This window comes from Podarcis melisellensis, assembly GCF_964234715.1.
Source record: "Podarcis melisellensis genome assembly, chromosome: 14".
NCBI classification, from domain to species: Eukaryota; Metazoa; Chordata; class Lepidosauria; order Squamata; family Lacertidae; genus Podarcis; species Podarcis melisellensis.
Window position 1 is genome coordinate 37,988,971 of NC_138546.1, and position 23,704 is coordinate 38,012,674.

Genomic DNA, 23,704 nt, shown 5'->3' on the forward strand with positions numbered 1-23,704 from the left:
AAACTTCTCCAACCCTGAGGGCTGCATTTCCTTTTGAGAAACCTTCTCTTTTGAATGATGGTTTGGGCAATTTACAGAGGCAAAGCTTCAGTGGTACCCTGGACAGCTCCAGGCAGGGTGAAGGCTCCAGAAGAGGAGAGCTCAGATGTTGCAGCAGCAGCAGCAGCTAGTCTGGGGTGTGACTTGAGGAGGGGGCACTTCCAAAGGAAGGGCCCATGGACCCGAGAGCCACCATCTCTGAATTCGAGTAATGGACAAGAACTGCAAGGTTCTGAGGGTTCCTTGGGAAGAGAGATTTATTGTTAAACCATTCAGGGAACTACAGTGGACCCTCTAGTTATGTACCACTCTGGATACGTAACTTCCGGGTTACGAACGGGGCAAACCCAGAAGTGTATACTTCCAGGTTTCGCCACACACGCGCATGGGCAGAAGCACTCAGTCGTGCCATGCGCATGCGCAGAAGTGGTGCCTCTGCCCACAGACTTTTTGGGTTGCGGACGGTCCACTGTATAGCTCTGTGAGAAGAATAGGGGTCTTAAGCATTTGTGGTAACAAATAAATTGGTTCTTACTCTGGGATGAATATTTTAGTATCTATACTTAATAGCTAGCCTATGGATCCTGGTCCGTAACAAACCTTGGAGGTAGATCCGTTTATTTCACTTATGTAATGCATTGGCAACTTGCAAAAATAAAAGTTGAGAACTTAAAATGCATTTTAGCCAATATAAAAATCCTGGTGCCGCTTCATGCATTCCTAGCTGTGCTGAGTTGCCCTGGGATAGTCCAAAAATTGCTGGAGGGAGAGAGGTCAAGGCACAATCATTCCTGTCTCCTAAAAACTGCTCTGCCCAATATTAGATGTACTGGATGTAAGTGTCAGGGGAGAATAACAAAAAGGTGTAAACTTTGGAGCAGTCCAGGAATAGTAGTGTGCACTGCCACTAAATCATATGATGCGATATTTCAAAAGCTTTTAATTGACCCACACACTCCTGTCAGAAGTTTATTGACAGCAGGGTTTTTTGGTTTCCACCAATGCTACTTGTAGCAAGAATCCCACAACGCTGAACTTGATTTGTGGGGAAAGCTTTGCACAGTGCTGGGAGAACAATGCAGAGATGAGTTCTTTTTTACTTCATAAGGACCTGCACCTTGAACACACTGACTGCATTTGGATGATTGCATCTTGGCTTCATAAGCTGACCTATACACAAGCCTTTTTGCTGTAGTTGCTTCTCCCTCTAAAGCACATCCGAAGAACACTGTTTCCCTCAAAGAATTCTGGGTATTGTAGTTTATCCCTCAGAGTTACAATTTCTAGCAACCCTTAACAAACAAGTGCTTTAAATCAGTCTCTAGCTGTTTTTGGATTACAACTCTCATCATCCCTAGCTATCAGGTCAGGGATGATGGGAACTGCAGTCCAAAAAAACAGCTGGAGACCCAAGTTTGGTAAAAACTCTGCTCTAGGCCTTCCCCAGCCCCTTCAGCAACCGGCTGCTATCTCCTCATTTTCCTGCAACGTTTCCATTATTTAAAAACGTGAAAAGCAAATGATAAGTATTTGTAGTGGATTGGGAACTCAGACTGGCTCCTTTCAACCTTTCTTTAAGATTGACGAACTGGAAGAGCAGTGCAATGAAATAGATAAGGAGAGAGAACGAAATGCGCAGCTGAGCAGGCGTCTCCAGGAATTGGAAACAGAGCTGCAAGACAAGGAGCTGGTATGTAAAACAAAGAATGGTAATGAAGTGCTTAAAGCTGCGGACATGCAGCCACAACATCTTTGGGGAATCAATCCGCTTCCACAGTACTTGTAAAACAACAACATAAAAAACCCTAATGCAGATTGCTTTAGAAGCTGAGCAAGCCCTGGAGGCTTTGGGCACAACGACATGACTGATGCTCCTGAAAATACCATGGGTTCCTAGCAAAACATTAGGCTTTTGTGCTCTGTCTGTTTTACCTTGGGACCTTATTCTTATTTTTATTTTTTTTTGGTGTTCTATTTTAATGTAGTAACAAAAGCTGGACAAAATTTTAAGTTGGATAGAATGGTTTTTCTTTTCTAAGTGAGCAAACTGAGCCCTCCTGGGGGAGCTGGGAGGGTTAGATAACCCACAGGGGCAGGTAGAAGTGATGGTTGGTACCCTTCTTAAGGTACGTGTATACTGCAAGCTTCCTCCAAAGAACCCTGGGGATTTGTCCTTCGAGAAATGTGTGAGGAAGGTGTTTTTCTTCTATGCAGAGGAAACCAGAGCCACAGTGTGATACAGCGATTAGAGCAGGGGTCAGCAAACTTACCGCGCCTCGAGCCGGTGTCTCCAGTGCCAATCGTGTGGAGGGCAGGAGAGCGCGTGCCCATACATGTGAGAACACGCTATTTCCGGTGCACTTCTGGGTCGGAGGAACACCGGAAATAGCTTGTGCGCATGTGCACGGGCCTCCTCCGACCCAGATGTGCACCGGAAATAACGCTTTCGCATGTGCAAATAACGCTTGCGCATGCGCCCAAGCTATTTCCAGTGCTCCTTCGACCTGGAAATGGGAAGCCACGCAGTGCAGCACCGGTAAAAGCAGGCGGCGAGGGTCACCACGGGCTGGATAAACAAGTCCCTTGGGCCTTATCTGGCCCGCAGGCCTTAGTTTGGGGACCCCTGGATTAGAGTGTCAAACTAGGGACCCGGGAGACCAAATCACCACTTGGCCTTGAAGCTCACTGGGTGATCTTGGGGCAGTCACTGGCCTCTCAGCCTAACCTACCTCACAGAGTTGTCAAGCTATTCCAATCCTACAGCTACCCAGTGTTGGAAGACGTTTATATAGATCTCTTGAAAGCTGTTGCGCGTTGTATTAAGTCTATACCAAAATTTCCTGCTTGGTTTCAACTCCATCTGCTCAATACAAGGGACAAAACAAAAGGAGCATAGAATTGTAGAGTTAGAAGAGATTCCAAGGGCCATCTAGTCCAACCCCCTGCAACACAGGGATCACGCCTAAGGAATCCCTGACAGATGGCCATCCAACTGCTGCTTCAAAACCTCCTATGAAGAAGAGTTGACCACTTTCTGAGGCAGTTTGTTCCACTGTCAAGTAACTCTTACAATCAGAAAGTTCTTCCTAAAGTTTAGTTGGAATCACCTTCCTGGTAATTTTAATCCACTGGTTCGGGTCCTGCCCTCCGGAACAGGAGAAAACAAGCTTCCCCCATCTTCCATGTGACAGCCCTTTAGATGTTTGAAGGTGGCTATCCTTTCACCTCTCAGTCTTCTCTTCTAAACATACCCAACTCCCTCAACTGTTCCTCATAAGGCTTGGTTTCCAGCCACTTTATCATCTTGGCCGCCTTCCTCTGCATATGTTTCCCCTTGTCAATATCCTGGATCAGTTGGTAGCGCATAGAGAGCCAGTGTGGTGTAGTGGTTAAGAGCGGTGGACTTGTAATCTGGGGAACCGGGTTCGCGTCTCCGCTCCTCTACATGCAGCTGCTGGGTGACCTTGGGCTAGTCACAATTCTCTGAGGTCTCTCAGCCCCACTCACCTCACAGAGTGTTTGCTGTGGGGGAGGAAGGGAAAGGACAATGTTAGCCACTTTGAGACTCCTTCAGGTAGTGATAAAGCAGGATATCAAATCCAAACTCTTCTTCTTCATCTTCATAGGCTAGATGACCCTTGTGGTCCCTTCCAGCTCTACAGTCCTTAAACTGTGGTGCCCAGAACTAGACACAGTATTCCAGGTGTGGCTTGACCAAGGCAGAATAGAGCAGGGACGCGGGTGGCACTGTGGTCTAAACCTCTTGGGCTTGCCGATTAGAAGCTTGGCGGTTTGAATCCCCGCAACAAGGTGAGCTCCCGTTGCTCTGTCCCAGCTCCCGCCAACCTAGCAGTTCCAAAGCACACCAGTGCAAGTAGATAAATAGGTACCACTGCAGTGGGAAGGTAAATGCTGTTTCTGTGCTCTCTAGTTTCCGCCACGGTGTTCCGTTGTGCCAGAAGTTGTTTTAGTCCTGCTGGCCACATGACCTGGAAAGCTGTCTGTGGACGAACGCCGGCTCCCTCGGCCTGAAAGCGAGATGAGCGGCGCAAGCCCATAGTCACCTTTGACTGGACTTAACCATCCAGGGGTCCTTTACCTTTACCTTACTCCAGGTGCAGCTTGACCAAGGCAGAATAGAGCAGTACTAAAAGATACGACCCTTTTCTGTGCTGAAACAAGGCCTAGGCTGGACACAAGGCATGGCTCATGCTAGGGACAAGTCAAGGCAAGGTGATGTTCATGCTGGATGCAGGACAAGGTTCTGACTGGATGAAGGTAAGGCGAGGCTCAGGCTTGATGAGGGCAGAGCAGGTTTTAAGGCAGAGCAGTGCTTGTCCTGTACTCTAGGAATCCAGAACTCTGATACAGTGCCGCATCCTCAGACCAGAGAGGCTCTGGCCATACAGGCTCATTGGGAAGCAGTGCTTCTGAGGCTTTCCCTGTGTGCCCTTCCTCTTCTTGTTCAGAGTCCTCGACTCTTCCTCACCTGCAGAAGAGGAACCTGACTCCTAGTCCCTGACAGACAAGTGCATTGTACTGAATTAACAGGTGTCTGGAAAACTTGTTGGGGCTGTCTCAGATCTATTCCTTCTTGTTTCCCCACCCGCCTCTTCCTGCTTTCAGCAGCTGCAGCTGGAAGGAAGATTGACATCTTAGGATAATGGTGACACAGCTCAAAACACACACACACACACACACACACACACACACACCTTCTTGTTGTAGCATGCATATATTCATTGAACTGGAATAAGGGATTAAGGTGGCTTGATGGGGCCGAGGCAGAGACACACATAGAGTTTAGTTTTGGAATTTAAAGGTAAAAGGTAAAGGGACCCCTGGCCATTAGGTCCAGTCGCAGCTGACCCTGGGGTTGGGGCGCTCATCTCGCTTTATTGGCTGAGGGAGCCGGCGTACAGCTTCCGGGTCATGTGACCAGCATGACTAAGCTGCTTCTGGCGAACCAGAGCAGCGCACGGAAATGCCGTTTACCTTCCCGCCAGAGCGGTACCTATTTATCTACTTGCACTTTGACGTGCTTTCAAACTGCTAGGTGGGCAGGAGCAGGGACCGAGCAACGGGAGCTCACCCCGTCGCGGGGATTCGAACTGCCGACCTTCTGATCAGCAAGTCCTAGGTTCTGTGGTTTAACCCACAGCGCCACCCGTGTCCCTTTTTGGAATTTACACACACAAAACCCCCAATTAGTTTCTGGGTTCAGTTCAGCTTGGTACCACGAAACCTTAAGGATCACCCATCAACCTTATAAACCAGCCCAGACCCTGCAACACAGGCAGGCAGTCCACGAAGCAGTCTGAAGCAAGCTGTGAGAGGGCATCACCCTGAGAGGAGGGGGAGCAGAAGCCACTGCTAATAGCTGGGGTTGCACCTCCCGTCGCCTCTCCACCAGCAGCAGTGCCACCACTCCCCACACCATCACACTTCCCCCCTGCACAGATGGAGCTGGCCGCGCATAGCTGTCAACTTTCCCTTTTCTTGCAAGGAATCCTATTCGGAATAAGGGGATTTCCCTTTAAAAAAAAGGAAAAGTTGACAGCTATGATCTGGTGCCCCTGCTGCTACCTTCTGCCTCTTGCCACTGCTGGGCAGTGGTTGGCTCCCAGCTCTTGCCGCTGCCAGGCACTCATTGCTTCTCAGTGCTTTCCACCTCCACAACCCTGGTGGCTGCAGCAGCATGCTCAAGTGGCAACCCCTCTATTTGCTCCTGGGCCACTGCCTTCCTCCTGCTCACCCTCTTCGAGTTCACCTGGGGTAGAGGAGCACAGCAGCAGGATCGAGCAGGAGGGGGCAAGTACACGGCAGTGGGAAGAGGGGCAGGAGGTGGGGATCACACTCAGGGTTTTCGCCTCTAGTGGCAAAACATCCTGGGCCACCCCTGGACCCTGCACAAGGGGGGTGTAGGGGGTGGCAACACAAGAATGAATAATTCATATATTAGAAAGTTAAAACGTTTTGCACTCACACCAACTCATTTTTATTTTATTTTATCACAACCCTAAGCATTTATCTGACTCCCAAGAATCCAAGCTATTTTGTTCTTCATTAAATTATCAACACACACACACACACACACACACAGTTACACCTACATATAAAAATTCATATTACACAAGGTGGGAAGGGGGAAATGGATTGAGGTAGTAATAAACAGAGACCTACAGCAAGTGATTAAGTGACAAAGACTTTTGGCTTAGAATAGTAGGGGTGATTCATCCTCGGACAGACATCTTGCAAAACATGCAAAAATGGGAATTGCTGGGGGAGGGAATTCTCCACCTCCAGCACCCAAGGGTCCAAGCTGCTGCAGTTTTGGTGTACACCACTGACTGTCAATGCTGTGAGTTCTACTTGTGCCCACCACCTGCTTGGAAGAGTGTGGACTGATTCCAGGACCCCAGTTTCCTCAACCCATTATCCTCACTGTCTTAAGTGGACAGCGACGACCAGCTTTTTGGAAGGGGCAACTCTCCTATGCTGTAGAGGGGTGTACATCTTGCTGCTGCCGCTTGCCCAGGTTTCCAAGTTGCAATTAAAATTTAAAATATTTACATCTGCCTTGCTGCTCTGTCGTTCTTCCTTGGCCTTCCGGTGTTCCTCTAAATATGAGGTTTTCAAAGGTGCTCCTTACGTGCAGTTTCACACTGAGCAGAGTGCACACTAGGCTTGTCTTGCAAAGCCAAGAATAGCTTGTATCTGGGTTGTTTTATGGCTGCTCGTGTAAGAGCACACAGCCTGGAAGTTGGGGCAGCCCTCCACAGCATGTGAGAAAGAAGTCTGTAATATTAATGAGCCCATTTTCCGGCTGAGTGGGAGTACTGAAAGTTACAAAATACTGCTCTTTGTGAATGCTGTTACCAGCGCAAAGGGCCAGGGTTAGAAAGCATGACATTTTTTCTTTGGGAAAAGCTGCTGGGAGATGTCTTAAAGGTAAAGGTAAAGGGACCCTTGACCATTAGGTCCAGTCGGCTCTGGACTCTGGAGTTGCGGCGCTCATCTTGCTTTATTGGCTGAGGGAGCCGGCGTACAGCTTCCGGTTCATGTGGCCAGCTTGACTAAGTTGCTTCTGGCGAACCATAGCAGCGCATGGAAACGCTGTTTACCTTCCCGCCGGAGTGGTACCTATTTATCTACTTGCACTTTGACGTGCTTTCCAACTGCTAGGTTGGCAGGAGCAGGGACCAAACAACGGGAGCTCACCCCGTCACGGGGATTCGAACCGCCGACCTTCTGATCGTCAAGTCCTAGGCTCTGTGGTTTAACCCACAGCACCACCCGTGTCCCTGGGAGATGTCTTAAAATCCATCAAAATCCATCGCCCTAATCAATTTCCTTGTGCTTGGGGCTCTTTTAACAAGCCTGATTGTTGAGAGTGTTAGCAGTATCATCCCTGAAAAGAGCTTTGGCATACATATTGTTTGCATCACCTCGAGCCATTAGGGAACATTAAGGGCGAAAATCAAACAGACCCTATTTGTACACAAAATGAGTTCATTCTGCAGCCATAGCAATTCCAAATTGCTGCCCCCTTAATTCCAAGAGGTATGGTTCAGGTGACCTAGCCAAATTTTGACCATCAACACAGGATTTGGGTTCCCATGCTCCTTCGTTCCCCTTGATGGTTGCAGTTCCTATAGTTTCGTATAACAACCAAATCCAATAAATTAGGTTTTGCACAAACTATAGCTTGCTTCCAAAGCAGGACTGGAAATCTTATTTAAATGCTGTTTTCCAATACTGCTTTAGGGACAAACTTTGTACAGTGCAAATCAGGAAGCGAAACAGAGTGTAAAGGAGGAAGTATGTGTTGAAGTGTTTACACATGCACATCATAGTTTGGTGATGATATCTGAATTGGGGTGTGTTGTTTCCTTTATCGTTTTTTACAATAAAAAAAATCTCAAAGCAACTTGACAAAAATAAAATACAACTCATAAAAGCTATTCCAGGGCTAAAAAGAAAAGGGGGGAAAGCAAAATACAGAATACATAAAATGCCCATCTAGCAGTATGTTAATAAGGATCAAGGAGGGAGGATATTAGGTTTATAGCGTGTTACAATCTAAGAGAAAATGTTATGAAAATGCTCTGTCGGTGGCACCTTTGGCAAACTGGCCAAAATGTATAAGAAACTTGTTGGAGATGTAAAAAGGGGAGAGGTTCATATATGCATATGTGGTGGGAATGTGAAAAAATCAGAGAGTTCTGGGACATTTTATATAATGAATTTAAAAAGATACTCAAATTCCCATTCACAAAAAGACCAGAGGCCTTCTTATTAGGGATAATGTCAACTGAAATCAATAAAGAAGTAAGACCACTCTTTATGTAAACAACATCTGCAGCCAGGATTCTGGTCGCAGTGAAATGGAAGAGTGAAATTACACCTACAAAGTCAGAATGAATGGCAGGTAAAAATGACAGAATACATCCAATTGGCAATAATGACGGGGAGAGTTAGGATACTCAATACAGAGGGTGAATAAAGAATGGATAGTATTAAACAAATACTTGAAAAACTACTATGATAGCAAAAATCTCCTGGCAGACCTTGAATGATTCTTGCAATGTATAGACAATAAACTAAAGAATTTTTCTCTGAAGGAAATTAAGGAAACAAAGTACAGTACAATAACACGATACTGTGTAAAAAATAGCAAATGAAATTCAGTTTTTTGAGAACAATCAGAAGCTTATTTTATCTTTCTTTATTCTTTTTTCTTCTTCTCTATTTTTCATTATATTTTTCTTTTTTTCCGTGTAGTGTATGTGCATAAATTGTAACATGGTGAATTGTTGTGTAAATATGTGTTGAATGTTTAATAAAGATTTATTTTTAAAAAATATTTAGAAAATATTTTTTTTAAAAAAATAAAATAATAAGGGCCAATTAACTAATGACTTGGGGAAACAGAAAGGTCTTAGCCTGGTGCCTAAGAACTGCCAAAGATGGCACCAAACACATCTCCCTGCCTGGAAGAGCATTCTACAGACAGTAGGCACTACTGAAAAGGCTCATTTCCTTTGGCAGTGCAAACTTTTTTTTTTTTATTGGTTCCCACCCTTCACCCCTGAATGCTAATTTCATATGGCCACTTCATTTAAAGTCCTGATATTCAAATACAGGCGACTCCCCATTTATGCTGGGGTTACACTCTGACCCCTTGCACACATACGTAAAACGAGTGCAAATGGGGAGCAGCCCCAGAAGCCCAGAAGTGGGCGGAGAGACCTGAACAGCCTCAACAAAGTCTTACTGTGCCTCTTGCTTGCGAGGAGACCCTCCCCGGAACCCGAAGAGGACGTCCTCTTTGGGGAGGGAGGGTCTCAGTGAGCCAGAGACTTGTTGAGGCTGTGCTCAGCAAAGCCCTGCTAAGCCCCTCTACCTCTCTGGGTTGTGTGAACCGGAGGCACAGCGGACATTCCTGCTACCAGCTGCTATGTGGGAAAGCGCAGCAGCTATTGCTGCTGCTTTTCTGCGCATCAGCTGTTAGCTGGGAGGCTGAACAAAGCCCCACTGTGCCTCTGGCTCACATGGAGACCCTCCTAGGAGCCCAAAGAGGACACTCCCTTCAGGCTACAGGGAGAGTCTCCTTGCAAGCTGGAGACACAGTAGGACTTCGTCAAGCCTTTGCAGGCCTCTCCCCCCAACCTCTGGGTTTCTGGGGCTGTTTGTATGCACAGTCGCATGTGAATTAAATGTGCCTAAATTGGGGGGCAGGGAATGCCTGTATATATTTCTGAAGGCTGGGTAATGTGTATATGGCTGATGCTGATTTTTTTTTTTTTAAGTTTTATTATCTGGTTGAAATTCGTAACCTTTATATTTTTTGTGTTACTTTCTCTAGGAAATAGAGGATCTTCGGAAACAGGGTGAAATCATACCAGAGTTGATGACAGAATGTGAAACAGTCTCTGAGAAATTGCAGGTATGAATGGTTATTATTATTCAGTATGTATTTTCAGTTTTAAAAGGAAAATTATACTCCACTTAAGACCTATAGCCAGAATGTTTATGTTGGAGAAACTGAAGCGTATGATTCATGCTGGATGAGGATGGCTCAGGTAGAGATGTGAAGGTGTGAGGAAAACGATTTCCTCTTAACTTTTACCCAGTTTTCCCTCTTGGTCCTCTGCTCCTCTGGGGTCATGTCAGGATAATGCTGCTTGCTGGTTTGGAGAGCCAAGCAGTAGAGAAGTAGCCACAGCGTTTTCCCTTCCATTCATGAATGCAAGTTACTTTAGTGCAGGTATAATCATAACACAGATAGAAAATATTAAGACACCTTAACTGCTCAGGCCAACAGTACAATAATGGCTTAGTGCAATGGTGTCTTCGCAGGACCTGTCAAGGAATGAGGGCTCTAATAAGAAGGGGAAGTGGACTCCCTGATCACAAGTCTCTAAAAGTCACCCTGAGAATGGACTTAAAGCAGCCTAAGGGAACCAGGGAATAACTGCAGAACAACGAAATCATAAATTCATGCTTCCATTTATTTAATTGCATTAGTGTGCAGTTGGGTAGAATACCACCTCCATGTTTTGTGTTCCTTATCTCCATAAAATAAAAGAGCTAGAGAAATGGGCGTAGCTAAGATAAGTAGTGATGTATGGAAGTGAGAGCTGGACCATAAAGAAGGCTGATCGCCGAAGAATTGATGCTTTTGAATTATGGTGCTGGAGGAAACTCTTGAGACTCCCATGGACTGCAAGAAGATCAAACCTCTCCATTCTTAAGGAAATCAGCCCTGAGTGCTCACTGGAAGGACAGATCCTGAAGCTGAGGCTCCAATACTTTGGCCACCTCATGAGAAGAGAAGACTCCCTGGAAAAGACCCTGATGTTGGGAAAGATGGAGGGCACAAGAAGAAGGGGATGACAGAGGACGAGATGGCTGGACAGTGTTCTCGAAGCTACCAACATGAGCTTGACCAAACTGCAGGAGGCAGTGGAAGAGAGGAGTGCCTGGCGTGCGCTGGTCCATGGGGTCACGAAGAGTCGGACACGACTAAACAACAACAATTATGATGAGCCAATGGGAATGGCTGTGGAAAAGAGATATCAAATTTACGGCATGCTATAATTTAAGAGAGAATGTAATGAAAATGCAATACAGATGGTACCTGACCCCGGCCAGATTGGCAAAAATGTACAAAAACTGTAGTGATGTCTGTTGGAGATGCAACAATGGGGCAGGAACCTTTCTACATATGTGGTGAGAGTGCAAAGAGATAGTATTACAAGGAGAAGGGGACGACAGAGGACAAGATGGTTGGACAGTGTTCTCGAAGCCACCAGCATGAGTTTGACCCAACTGTGGGAGGCAGTGGAAGACAGGAGGGCCTGGCATGCTCTGGTCCATGGGGTCACGAAGAGTCGGACATGACTAAACAACTAAACAACAACAAGGATTTATTTGGGAGGGAGGCAGGCTTTATGTTAGGTGCGGCAGAACTGAGTAATCTGTGATGCAATTGGTCAGTTAAATATTTTGATTTATTTATTTACTTTATTTATTTAGGGGGGCAGCTGCCCCCCCCTGCACTCCTCTGGCTACACCCATGGCTGGAGACATATTTTTCAATAAAAGCAGTATGTTCAGGGAGGGGCCTGAATTACTCAAGGGATGAGAGAGCCTTCGGTGCTAAAGTCCCAGTTGCTATCCTGTGCTGCTGGCACTCCACTGACTTACCCTTCTTCTGCCTTGGAAGCTCAAGCTTGTAGAAGATGTACCCTGTTTCACAATTTAGGAACAGCTTCATCTGTAAATCTTTCATCTCAACCCATGCATCATGAATTTGTTAAGGAGAGGCAACATGGGACTCTATCCTCTGGGGCAAAGCATTTCAAATACAGGCTTATATTGATGATGTAAACTCCATTGCTAGGGAACTTAAATATTATTATTATTATTATTATTATTATTATTATTATTATTATTATTATTATCATCATCATCATCATCACTGTCTTCCTACACATTCAGCCAGGGAGACTCCAGATATGTCTTTTTCCTTTTTTTTTTTAAATGACATTGAGTTCCAGAACAAAACAGTATCAGTTCCCAGGCGCTGTTTTGTCAGGTTGTATTTGTGGACGGGTGAGCCAGGACCCAAACCAACTTCAGATAATGTTTAGAACAAATTCTGAAGCGCTAGCAATGGCAGTAATATATGCAGAGCAGGGCACGTAAATTCCAGCCAAAAGCTGCCCAAAGTGACCTCATTCAAGGCAAAGCATCTCTTCCGCATCCCTTCTGTGAAGCAGTCAGATTAAAATAATAGCCTTTCCCCTGACAGAGTTTGCTTGCAGGTAGGTTTGCAATGGACGCAATAAATAAGAGATGCAGCGATGGGGCAGGTATGGGGAGGGCCTTTGCTCTTTTTGTTATTGTTGAGACTTTAATGGAACTTTATTTTATTTTTTTTAAGGCTGCTGAGAAAAGGAATAAAGACCTGGAAGAGAAAGTCAGAGCTCTAAGGACAGAGGTGGAAGAGAGCAAACACAGACAAAACAACCTTAAGACTGAGTTACAGACTTTTTTAGACGTACTAGATGGAAAGATTGATGAATTGCATGACTTCCGGCAAGGACTATCTAAACTGGGAGTTGATAACTAGGGAATAGCAACATATATCTTTTTGTAAACTAACATTTGGTGGGTGTGCATTTTAATCCTAAATGTCTGTTCCACAAAAAAAATAACCAGAGTATTCTTCTTGTTTGCAATGTGATTTGTACATAGAATTTAAAGATTTAATGGTTCTCTCCCCCACTACCCATTCTTCCTTTTCTTTCTTTCTTTCTTTCTTTCTTTCTTTCTTTCTTTCTTTCTTTCTTTCTTTCTTTCTTTCTTTCTTTCTTTCTTTCTTTCTTTCTTTCTTTCTTTCTTTCCAAAAATTGTTGTTGACTTTTCTTTTTTAAGGTAGAGCTCTATTTATCTTGCTGCTTCTGGACTTTAACGGTTTGTGAACAGGTGGGGGAAGGTTCCTGCCTCAGGAAAATGGAACTAGTCCTACCTTAAAATGAATATGCATTAGTTGTTGCAGGGAAATTTCTATCTTAAGGGCTGCTGCAACCATAGAAACAGGAAGCGAGCCTTTTCCTAATCTTGATTATCAAGCCCTGTGCAGTTTTATTTGTGTGTGTGTGTGTGTAACAGACCACAGTGAAGATGAGAGGAGACGCTTGCAATGTGTCCATGGGCTTGAAAAAGAGAAGTGCACTTGGGAGCAGCCATTGGCAGGTAGAGAAATATTCTTTTAGTAGATGCTCATGGCCTTAGGATCAAATTGTGAAGCCTCATTTGAAGAATTCAGTGGTGGCTTTTTTTTATAATAAAAAAAAATACCCACGAGGCCTTTTCATACAGAATTTGCCATGTTCAACAATGTGCATTTGAAATCAGTGTAGAAATCACAATGTGTTCGGGTGTGCCCCTTTGCACTTCTGGTAGAATGGACGTGGAGGTAGTTACCCAAAGTTGGTTGGCGGTTTCCAAGCCTTTGAGGGTGTTTAGAAATGCAGATGTTGTACATTAAGCCATCTGAATGCCGGGGAAATGGGCACTCTTCCTAGGAACCAGGGTCAGATCACTCCCGTAGTAAAGGATGTTAAGTAGGGAACCTCAGGCCCAGGAGTCAAATGCCTCTCCAGCTGCCCCTTGGAAGTTCTCCAACACCACATCCCTCGCTGGTCCTGCTTTGTACCACAAGTGTTTTTGCCTGGCTGGAATTTGCCCTTGAACTCTGGCAATTCCTTTTGCTTCTCCGGATGGAGAACAGAGCAGGCTATGTGAGCGTGCATAGGAACTAACCTGTTACACAGAGGTAATATTTACATTCTTTGCTCCATCCACTGGCATGTGGCTCTTGGGCTGGAACAGGTTTCCCATTCCTGATGTAAGCAGTTGGCCTTACAAGTTGCTGTCCCTACACTGGTTGGCAGCACCATTTTTACATTCAGGATACAGGTATTTGTTTTAAAACTATTTATGTGCCACCTCTTCACCCAGAGAAACCTCAGACATTGGTTGCAACAAAGACTTTAACCAGCGGGCAGCAAACTTTTTCAGCAGGGGACCGGTCCACTGTCCTTCAGATCTTGTGGGGGGCCGGACTATATTTTGAAGAAGAAGAAAAATGAACGGATTCCTATGCCCCACAAATAACCCAGAGATGCATTTTAAATAAAAGGGCACATTCTGCTCATGCAAAAACACACTGATTCCCAGACTGTCCACCGGCTGGATTTAGAAGACGATTGGGCTGGATATGGCCCCCGGGTCTTAGTTTGTCTACCCATGCTTTAAACCACCGTAAGGATTTAAAGAGCCTGTTAGAACAAAAGTATCAGCGACATGGAAATAAAGGTGGAAGCAAGACAAAGGAGCAGGTAAATTATAAATAAATGGTTCTGAATTTCTCAGTTGTTGCCCAAAGTCTGGGCAACAAGGGAAGGGAAAAATGTGTTTAATTGGTGCCGTACTGGCTATGAGGTTGGTGCCTGATGTAAAGATATTAGATGCAGCAGCAAGCAGACATGAATTGGAGGGGAAGGCAATGGAAGAGTTGTTGCAGACAGTGGCACTGGTTGCAACTGGGTTTTAGAATTAACTCTCCATCCAAGAGTCCTCCATCCAAGAGTTCAGGGGGGTGTCTTCAAACTACAGTGGTGCCTCGCAAGACGAAATTAATCCGTTCCATGAGGCTCTTCGTATAGCGGTTTTTTCGTCTTGCGAAGCAAGCCCATTGACAGCTTAGCGGATTAGCGCTACAGCTGTCAAGCGGCTTCCAGCAATCAGCTGTTAAGCGGCTTATCAGCGGAACAGCTGATAAGCGGCTTAGCGGCTTAAGAAAAGGGCGAAAAAAGCGAAAAAAACCCGCGGGGGGATGCAAGATTTTTTTCGTCTTGCGAAGCAACCCCATAGGGGAATTCGTTTTGCGAAGCGCCTCCAAAACGGAAAACCCTTTCGTCTAGCGGGTTTTTCGTCTTGTGAGGCGTTCATCTTGCGGGGCACCACTGTAAGCATCAAGACACATGGCCACCTAAAAAGGAACATCCTGGGACATCAACCCACCTTGAAGGTTTCTGCTCTGTCCCCAAAGACCTGCTCTTTAATTCCAGATGAATCAAGGCTGGCGGTGGTCACAGCTGGGATGAAACGAGAAAGTCATTTTCACATGCTCCAAAACACTCCCGTTAGCGCCTTCAGCTTCTTTCAGGGCTGAGCCCCTGGAATTACAAAAACCGGGTCTCCTGGGGCAGAGTCATGTCTCAAACTAAGCTCTGTACGAACCTTCCCAATCTTGTGCCTTCTACATGTTTGGGGCTACGTCTTCCATCACCCTGGCTGTGCTAGCTGGGGCAGATGGGAGTTGTCTAAAACTTCTAGAGGGCACTGGGGAAGGCTGCTGACACAAATGTCTGTCAGCTACTGAGACTGTATCACACTGGAAAACACTTTTTAGCCATGCCCGTTATGGATCTTAGTACTGGTAGTTACCCGAACTCACCTCCTTTGCCTGCTAGGCAGATGTGTGGAAGCTCAAAGGTGCCCTGCCTAACAGAGAGCTACCTCCTCTTCCATTTTTCTGTCCTGTGTGTTAAGTGCCTGCGGTGCCTAACTGCTTTTAGAACTGCAGGAGGGAGTTCAACTCATCATTCGCAGTGCTCTCTCCTTTTGTGTCTGCCATTGCATGGGTGTGTGATTCAATTTTCTCTGCTCTTAACATAAAAAGCCACCTTCCTATTGAAAAAGCGGACATAAAGCTCTCATTTTGGACTGTGTGACTCTCCCATTTCCTCATAAGGTGCAAAGTATGAAGAGGGCAGTTTGCAACAGCTTCTTAGCTGATGAAACCTGATCCACTGCCAAACAGTTAGCTATTCTTTCTGCTGATATATATGCATATCTATATTGCAGTGTGCCATGGGGTTTTATGGTGGTGACGGAGTCCGTGATTGCTTGAGATTTTGCCTAATGTCGTGGTGGATGGTGGGGAGCGGAGAGAGGAGTCTGGCTGCCATTGGGTGAGCTTCTCAGATTCTAGAGAGGCAGGCAGGGTTAGCAGATGAGCCTAGGAAAGGAGGTTCAGAGTAGTGAGTGGTCCACAGAGAGGAGCGAGAAGAGAGACGCAAGGCACAAGGATCTGAATTCACAAGCAGAGTTAACAAAATCTGAAATAGCAAGGCAAGCATTTGGCTGCACCCAAAGCACACAGCTCTCCTTAATTTTTGCTTCCTTTGGCTCTTGAGAGCAAAGCCATCTGCTCACCAGTAAACCTCTCCAGTAAACCTTTCCCACTGAACTCCTTGGAACCAAATTTCCTGCACCTCGCCCACCCCATGCCTCTAATCTGATTTCTCACTGCTTTGAGCCTACGCCTAACCCACCTTTTCCTTCTTCCACAATTCCCAGGCTCCTGATCCAAGATCACAAGTATTATCTGTACAGGTGCCGGTGAAGGGCTGGGTTCAGAGCTTCTCTTTCAGGTCAGAACCAAGTGACTTAGGTGTGTTAGGCTGAGCTGAAGCCATGATGAGGAGCATGTGGGCAGCACAGGCCAAGGCCAACAGGGTGACAGGACTGGCCTTCTGTGCTATGTCCTCTTCTTTGGCAATTAAAACACGGAGGCGGTCCTTTGCCAGGAGCAAGTCTTTGACATTTTAGAACTGAAAACAGGCTTCTATAAAACCTACAGCTGCCATAAATAACACCAAGGCTGCCTTGTATTTTATTTTATTTTTTTACAAAAATCATTTAAAGGCCTGTGTTTTTACAACCCAGCCCCTTCCTTAGTCTATCATCTGCTGCACTGGTTTTGTGTAGTGGTAAGTTGGCCAGGAGAGATGGCACGTTTGTTGTGCTATAAAGTTGGCTACTTCTGTCTTCCCAGAAAGTGGGGCTGTCCTAGCAGTAGTCGAAAGATTTCAAGAAGTTGATCATAGATATTTTCTCCTCTTTTGAAGTGACTACAAACCAGATCGTTTGGGATCAAGTGGGGCTTAGAACCATTGCTCTTTGGTAGAGGGCATGCAATGATGCCACCTTCAGTCCCCAGCATTTGCACTTAAAAAGGGTCAAGTAGCAGGTTATGATAACAACCACTCTCCCCTGGAGAATTGTCAGTTGCATTCAGTCAGTCACTATTGGCTAAATGAACAAATATTCTGATATCATAAGGCTGCATCTTCCTGTACCCCGAATCTGGCTCCTAAAGCAATTTGGGGGAGTCTCAGGTGCTGCTGCCATATTCAATGCTTGCTCCCAATTTTAAAAAATGGCAAAAAGGGTCCATACTAGCATTGTGTTTCCCTGAGGACTTTGCATGGCATGCCTGGAGATGGGTAAGAAATTTGATTCTGTTCATATTTGAATGTGAACGAAGGTACATTATTTGCCCTATCCAAAGACATAAATTGAAACACAGTCATCTTTTGGAATGTACGTATTTCTGAATTTTGCAATGCTGTTCTACAGCCAAGTAAGGGCCGGGGTAAAGTGAAAATAATGATGTATACAAAAAAAAAATTATGATATTTGGGGAAAATGCTTTGCCAAAATGTGCATTTTATGGGAAACTGCGTACAAGTATATGTACATATTAAGAGAGATTTACACTAAAATGCTGGTGAACTTTCATGAGGAAGTGCATTTCTCAAACTGATGTGGAGAACTGGACTTAAGACTGGATACACAAGAAATTCAGAGTTACCAAAATTCAGAGGAACCTAGCCATGCCTCAGCAGGTTTATTTGCATAACTGAATGGATTTCTAACCAGACTTTCAAGGTGCATTGTCCTCACAAGATAGTTTGCAGAATAAATTTAAAGTGCATAAAGAGAGCAAAATAACCAATGGTCAACAAATACAATACAATTGGCATTGCAATGTCATGAATTTAAAACCAACAACAAACTTTTCCCAAGCACAGTGTAAACAAAGGCAGGATGGATCAAAATGCCCAAAAGAGATGCTTTCACGCATAGCATTACTTCATGCTTTGCACGGTACCAGTTAGTTCCATTTGGACCAGCTTCAATGTGGCTAAGCAAGGGCTCATTTGGTTCAGCAACATGGAGCCCAGATCAAAGGCAGTAGAGAAGAAGACGTCAAAGCATCCCCACAGTTGGAACTGGTGTGGACCATCCAAGCCTGTGAGACATCTGGAGCCTGAATGCTGAAGACACCCAGCACTAAAAGGTAAAGGGACCCCTGACCGTTAGGTCCAGTCGTGACCGACTCTGGGGTTGCGGCACTCATCTCACTTTGCTGGCCGAGGGAGCCGGTATACAGATTCCAGGTCTTGTGGCCAGCATGACTAAGCCACTTCTGGCGAACCAAAACAGCGCACAGAAATGCTGTTTACCTTCCCGCCGGAGTGGTACCTGTTTATCTACTTTGACATGCTTTCAAACTGCTAGGTTGGCAGGAGCGGGGACTGAGCAATGGGAGCTCACCCCATCGCAGGGATTTGAACCGTCGACCTTCTGATCGGCAAGCCCTAGGCTCTGTGGTTTAACCCACAGCACCACGCGTGTCCACCAATCACCACCAGTCTTCAAAACCACACCTAAGACCGCCTGGGTTAGATAAGCTAGGGAGATTGTTGGGTTATACCCACAAAATACTCATTCTGTTCTCGCTACCTTATCCTCAATTACAACCCCCGAAACCCAAAACCTGATATGTCTGGTACCCTGATCAGCAAATTGAAACTTTTGAGTTCTCTCATCCAGGATTAACCCCTCGGTGGCTGTCAATTTTCCATTTAGTGATCTGGCACTCCAAAGCACCATTTTCAGACCGGGGTGTGGGGGGGGGGCTAGCAATTTTGGAGAAGTTATTGTCTGAAATACTGTATGCTATGTTCAGTAGTAATAAGATACCTTGAGTCAAAAAGGGTACTTGCTATATATAAGGTATCTATTAAAGAACGCTGGGGTTGCAGCCAAGGCTTGCCCTGCTCAACGTAGACCCACTGAAGTTAATAGACATGACTAACTTAGATTCATTCATTTTAGTGGGTTTACTCTGAGTAGACCTTAGTTGGCCACAGCCCTTGGCTAAGATGCTTGATATAAATAAGTATATTATGTTGGTGGAAGAAGTGTTGAATAGAGTTTGTAGAATGGCTAGCCAGTATGACATTTTACTGTGATAAAATGAAGAGGCAGAAATTAACTTTTAAATCATCAAGGTGCCTATATATGCATATAAAGTTTATATGCATATTTGTAAACGATTGATTGCCTACTAGATTGCTTCTTTCTATTGCTTTGGCTTCTTATACCCCTGGTCTTAAGAACGCTGAGCCATTCTGTAGGTAAATCCCATGGTTCATTGGACTGCACCATTTCACATTAGGGTGTGTTTGTGTGAAGGCTGCTTTTACTATGGAAAGGACTCAAATGGGGATAGTTACGCCAGCTGTGGTTTTGAAATGGAACTATCCCCAAAGCTCTGTACTATGTGTTTCATCTGTACCTGTAGATTATTCTAATTATCTGGATGCAACTTTCCATCGATTCCAGTGGTGCTTTCACAAAAGTGCTTGCGATCATAACCTGAAGGCTGCTTCATATAAATTGCTGGACTGGGGCAAAAGACAAATTTCTGGGATCTGTTAGTAACCCACTCTAATGATGACAACCTTACCACTTTGTGGAAATCGTGCAGACACACCCCTCTTTTAAGGGATGAAAATATATCTTGTGGGAAACTGGTGCACAATGACAAGTTCAGTTTGCAATAATTATTATTTACTCATTTATATGCTGCTTATAAGCCAACATGGCTTCTAAGTGGAGTATGTAGCCATCTGCAGTCTCGTAACTTGTTACAGTGCAACCAGAGTAGCTGGATGGATGTGTGCCGATAACTTGAGATCACTGTTGGCATTTATATATGTAGCTCTTCCTGAGGTGTTCAATGCGCTTCATGTAACATCACCAGAGTAATACTTGCAAAAACCTTGGGAGGGAGGTTGGTATTGCTTTCCACCTATTGTGGAAGGAGGAAAGGTAAAGGTAAAGGGACCCCTGACCATTAGGTCCAGTCGTAGCCGACTCTGAGGTTGCGGCGCTCATCTCGCTTTATTGGCCGTGGGAGCCGGCGTACAGCTTCCAGGTCATGTGGGCAGCATGACTAAGCCACTTCTGGCGAACCAGAGCAGCGCACGGAAACACCGTTTACCTTCCTGCTGGAGCGGTACCTATTTATCTACTTGCACTTTGACGTACTTTCGAACTGCTAGGTTGGCAGGAGCTGGGACAGAGCAATGGGAGCCCACCCCTTTGTGAGGATTCGAACCGCTGACCTTCTGATCGGCAAGTCCTAGGCTCTGTGGTTTAACCCAGCTGCATTTAAATCCAAGGGTGCTTCTGCAACCATAGCTCATGCTTTGTGCCAAAGCTTCGACACCGGCACTGTACAGTACACAGCATAGATGTGGCCACCTGGCCTTTGTAGCGTTTGGAAGCATTGATAGCAAGTTCATATCAGGTGCCATAATTGAATAGATTTGTCCCAGTGTGGCAGGACTGGATACCTTAACTGGGCATTTGCACTGCATACACACAGGGCCAGCTCCATCATTGGGGAGCTGTCCCATGGGCCCTGAAGCCTTTGCCTTGGAGATTCACAGCCGCCATCTTGGATTCCTGACAATGCCACAGAGGTTGAGTCATTTAACGGCATTGTGGGGAGAACTGGCTGCCATCAGAAATAGTGAAACTCCCAGGGACAAATTATCCTAGCAGATCTCAAAAAGCTCTTTGCTTGAGACTTTGGAAGGCTGCTAGTCATTGGTGGTTTGGATGAGTATCATATGCTTCAACTTCTCAAGTTTTGGTTTGACTCTTGTAGTGGCAACAAGTAGTGGGTTGGCAGATTTTGGATTCCTGTAGTGATTTTGGGCTATTGAAGCTGTTTTTACCTTAAATGGATCTGGAATGTGAGGCCATTATTCTAAGCACAATTCCTTACAATTACCGTATTTTTCGCTCTATAAGACGCACCAGACATACCTAATTTTTGGAGGAGGAAAACAAGAAAAAAAAAATTCTGAATCCCAGAAGCCAGAACAGCAAGAGGGATCCTACGCAGTGAAAGCAGCAATCCCTCTTGCTGTTCTGGCTTCTGGGATAGCTGCACAGCCTGCATTCGCTCCATAAGATGCACACACATTTCCCCTTACTTTTTAGGAGGGAAAAAGTGAGTCTTATAGAGCAAAAAACACCGTATATTTCATTTTAACGTAATGGCCATGATCCAATACAGTTCTGGGCACATTTTAGCCCCCTGAGTTTGACTTATTTTGAGCATGGCTGATAGCACACAGGACTGCCCTCATTGCATTTAGGAAACAAAGTGTGAGTTATTAAAATGTTTTGAGTTAAAATGTATCTGGGCAATTAAGGGAATTAACTTGTGTTTTCTGTTTTCTAATACCGGCTAGCAATAATTTTATTTTAGCCATATGCCAACCAAGAAGAAATATTGTCTCCCTAAAAAGGTACAAACTGATATCCTAAGTCTTGCACAATTGTCTTCAATTTGATGTGTGTGTGGCAGAGAGAGGGGGAGGCCAGTTGACAATACTAGAAAAAAGCATTTTGAATTTATTATGCTACAGATTGTGATACATTCTGAAATTGAATGTTGATGTACAGAGCACTTTTAAGAACTGAAATATATTCTTCCCTTGTAGTTAACAAATACGAGAGTATTTTAGTGCGATATTGCTATACCAAATGTTCTAAAAGTAAGATGAGCCTTTAGTAATTTGCAATATGTTCTCATGGTTCCAAGGAAGGTTTAGTGAAAGTTGAATTAACTGATTATAAGAGTGTGGGAAAACTTTGCAGTGATTAAACTGTATATTTTTATCCAGATATAAAATAAGATTAATCAACCTGAAGATATTATTGTAGGTTGATTGGTGTGAAATTATCTTTTACCTTGTTACTTGTCTGCTGTGAACAGGTTTTCTCCCCTTCCTCCATGTCACTGAATATTCAGCAAACATTGATAAGTGGAATCTCTTCTAGTAGCAGTAAATGATGGGTTTATATATATATATATTTGGAAAAGCAAAACAGTTTTCTTTTATGAATTTTCTGTAATTTTTATCTGATTTTATTGTATTGTAGAATCATTTATGTCATATATTTAAGTTTTAAAAAAACAACAATACAAAGTTCTGTCCTGACTCGATAAACTTCCGGTTTTCTGAATTACACTTTCTTGTTGCTTTGTGTTCTACTTGGGAGAGTTCCCTTTGCCCTTCAAATAAAAGTCAACCTGGATTTGAATGTATGCAGAGCACTTTAATTGAGCAAGACCGCTGCTGTTTATCCCCCAATGTGCTGTTTGAAATAAACAGTGCCTTCGGGAGAAAGAGCAACACAGGTGTGTGTGTGTGTGTGTGTTTGGCATAGATTTTGAGTGGGTAAAATGTTATATATATACAATATCTTTATTGTCATTGTCCCATGTAGAACAATGAAATTGAAAAACTACATAAAACCACATTAAAACTACATAAAACTACATAAATAATTTAAAAAAACTAAAAACTCTAAAACCCCATTTTAAAATACACTATACTATAGAGACCCCTTATTCTGCGTTAAGAACCAGAATTGCATTTGCGTAGAAACTGTTTCTCAGGTGGCTAGTCCTGGCCTTTATAACCCTATACCTTCTTCCAGAAGGCAGAAGCTGAAAGAGATCATTTCCAGGGTGCGCACTATCCTGCGCTATCTCTGCCGCATTCTTATGGTACCTGGCAGCATAGATTTGATCTAAGGTGGGAAGAATGCACCCAATTATTCTCTCTGCAGTCTTTACAACCCTGGATAGCATTGTTTTTCCCCTGGCCGTGCAGCTCCCAAACCACACACAGACCATATGTTAGTACGCTCTCCACAGTGCAATGGTAAAATGCCATCAACGGGTCCTTTGAGAGATTGTTTTTCCGGAGGATGGTCAGAAAATATAACCTCTGCTGAGCTCTCTTCACCAGGTCTCTGCTGTTTTCTCCCCAGGTTAGGTCGTCTCTCAACTCCATTCCCAGAAATGGAGGGAAGTGGCTCCAATCTGGATTAAAACCCTGTGTGGTGGATATTTCAGGGGATGGGGAGACAGTGACCAGTTCTAAGCACGCTTTTAAAAATCGGTGGCATATCACATGTGATTTAGTCCCTCCTGAACATAGCAACAGTCTGGTATCCCCAGCCCTAATTCACCGCTTCCCTTCCCATAGTTGCGTAGCGATTTGACTTCACCCCCGGAGGCGCAGTGCACTGTCTCTCGAGACAGACAGATGCTAACAACAGACACCACTCTATTCCCCCCCCCCCACACACATATTTTATTTATTTGCATTTCAAACACAATTCAAAATTGTAATGTCTTCTATTTCTTTCAAAGATACAGTCGTACCTCATGTTACGTCCGCTTCATGTTACGTTCTTTCAGGTTACGTCCCGGGGTGACCTGGAAGTACCGGAAAGGGTTACTTCCAGGTTTCGCCACTCGCACATGTGCAGAAGTGCAAAATGACGTCACGCGCATGCGCAGAAGCGGTGAATCGCAACCCGCGCATGCGCAGACGCGCCGCTGCGGGATGCGCTCTTT

The 23,704-nt window shown here is 44.8% G+C and overlaps 1 protein-coding gene and 1 long non-coding RNA gene across 3 annotated transcripts in view; both read left to right on the forward strand.

The window, feature by feature from the left end:
* HOMER2 (homer scaffold protein 2) overlaps window positions 1-12,865 on the forward strand; it is an 81,231-nt gene extending 68,366 nt beyond the window's left edge. The window contains exons 7-9 of the mRNA XM_081888710.1: window positions 1,619-1,729; window positions 9,908-9,988; window positions 12,491-12,865. Coding sequence (XP_081744836.1) covers window positions 1,619-1,729; window positions 9,908-9,988; window positions 12,491-12,679 — 381 coding nt within the window. The 3' untranslated portion in view covers window positions 12,680-12,865. The remainder of the gene's footprint in view (window positions 1-1,618; window positions 1,730-9,907; window positions 9,989-12,490) is intronic.
* LOC309356934 overlaps window positions 1-18,833 on the forward strand; it is a 177,115-nt gene extending 158,282 nt beyond the window's left edge. The window contains exons 2-3 of one of the 2 annotated variants that reach the window (XR_014162914.1): window positions 13,638-14,729; window positions 15,088-18,833. This is a non-coding gene — a long non-coding RNA (uncharacterized lncRNA). Of the gene's footprint in view, window positions 1-12,939; window positions 14,730-15,087 lie in introns of those variants that run through there. The other variant, XR_014162915.1, reaches the window with a different exon arrangement.
* The last annotated feature ends 4,871 nt before the right edge of the window (window positions 18,834-23,704 follow it).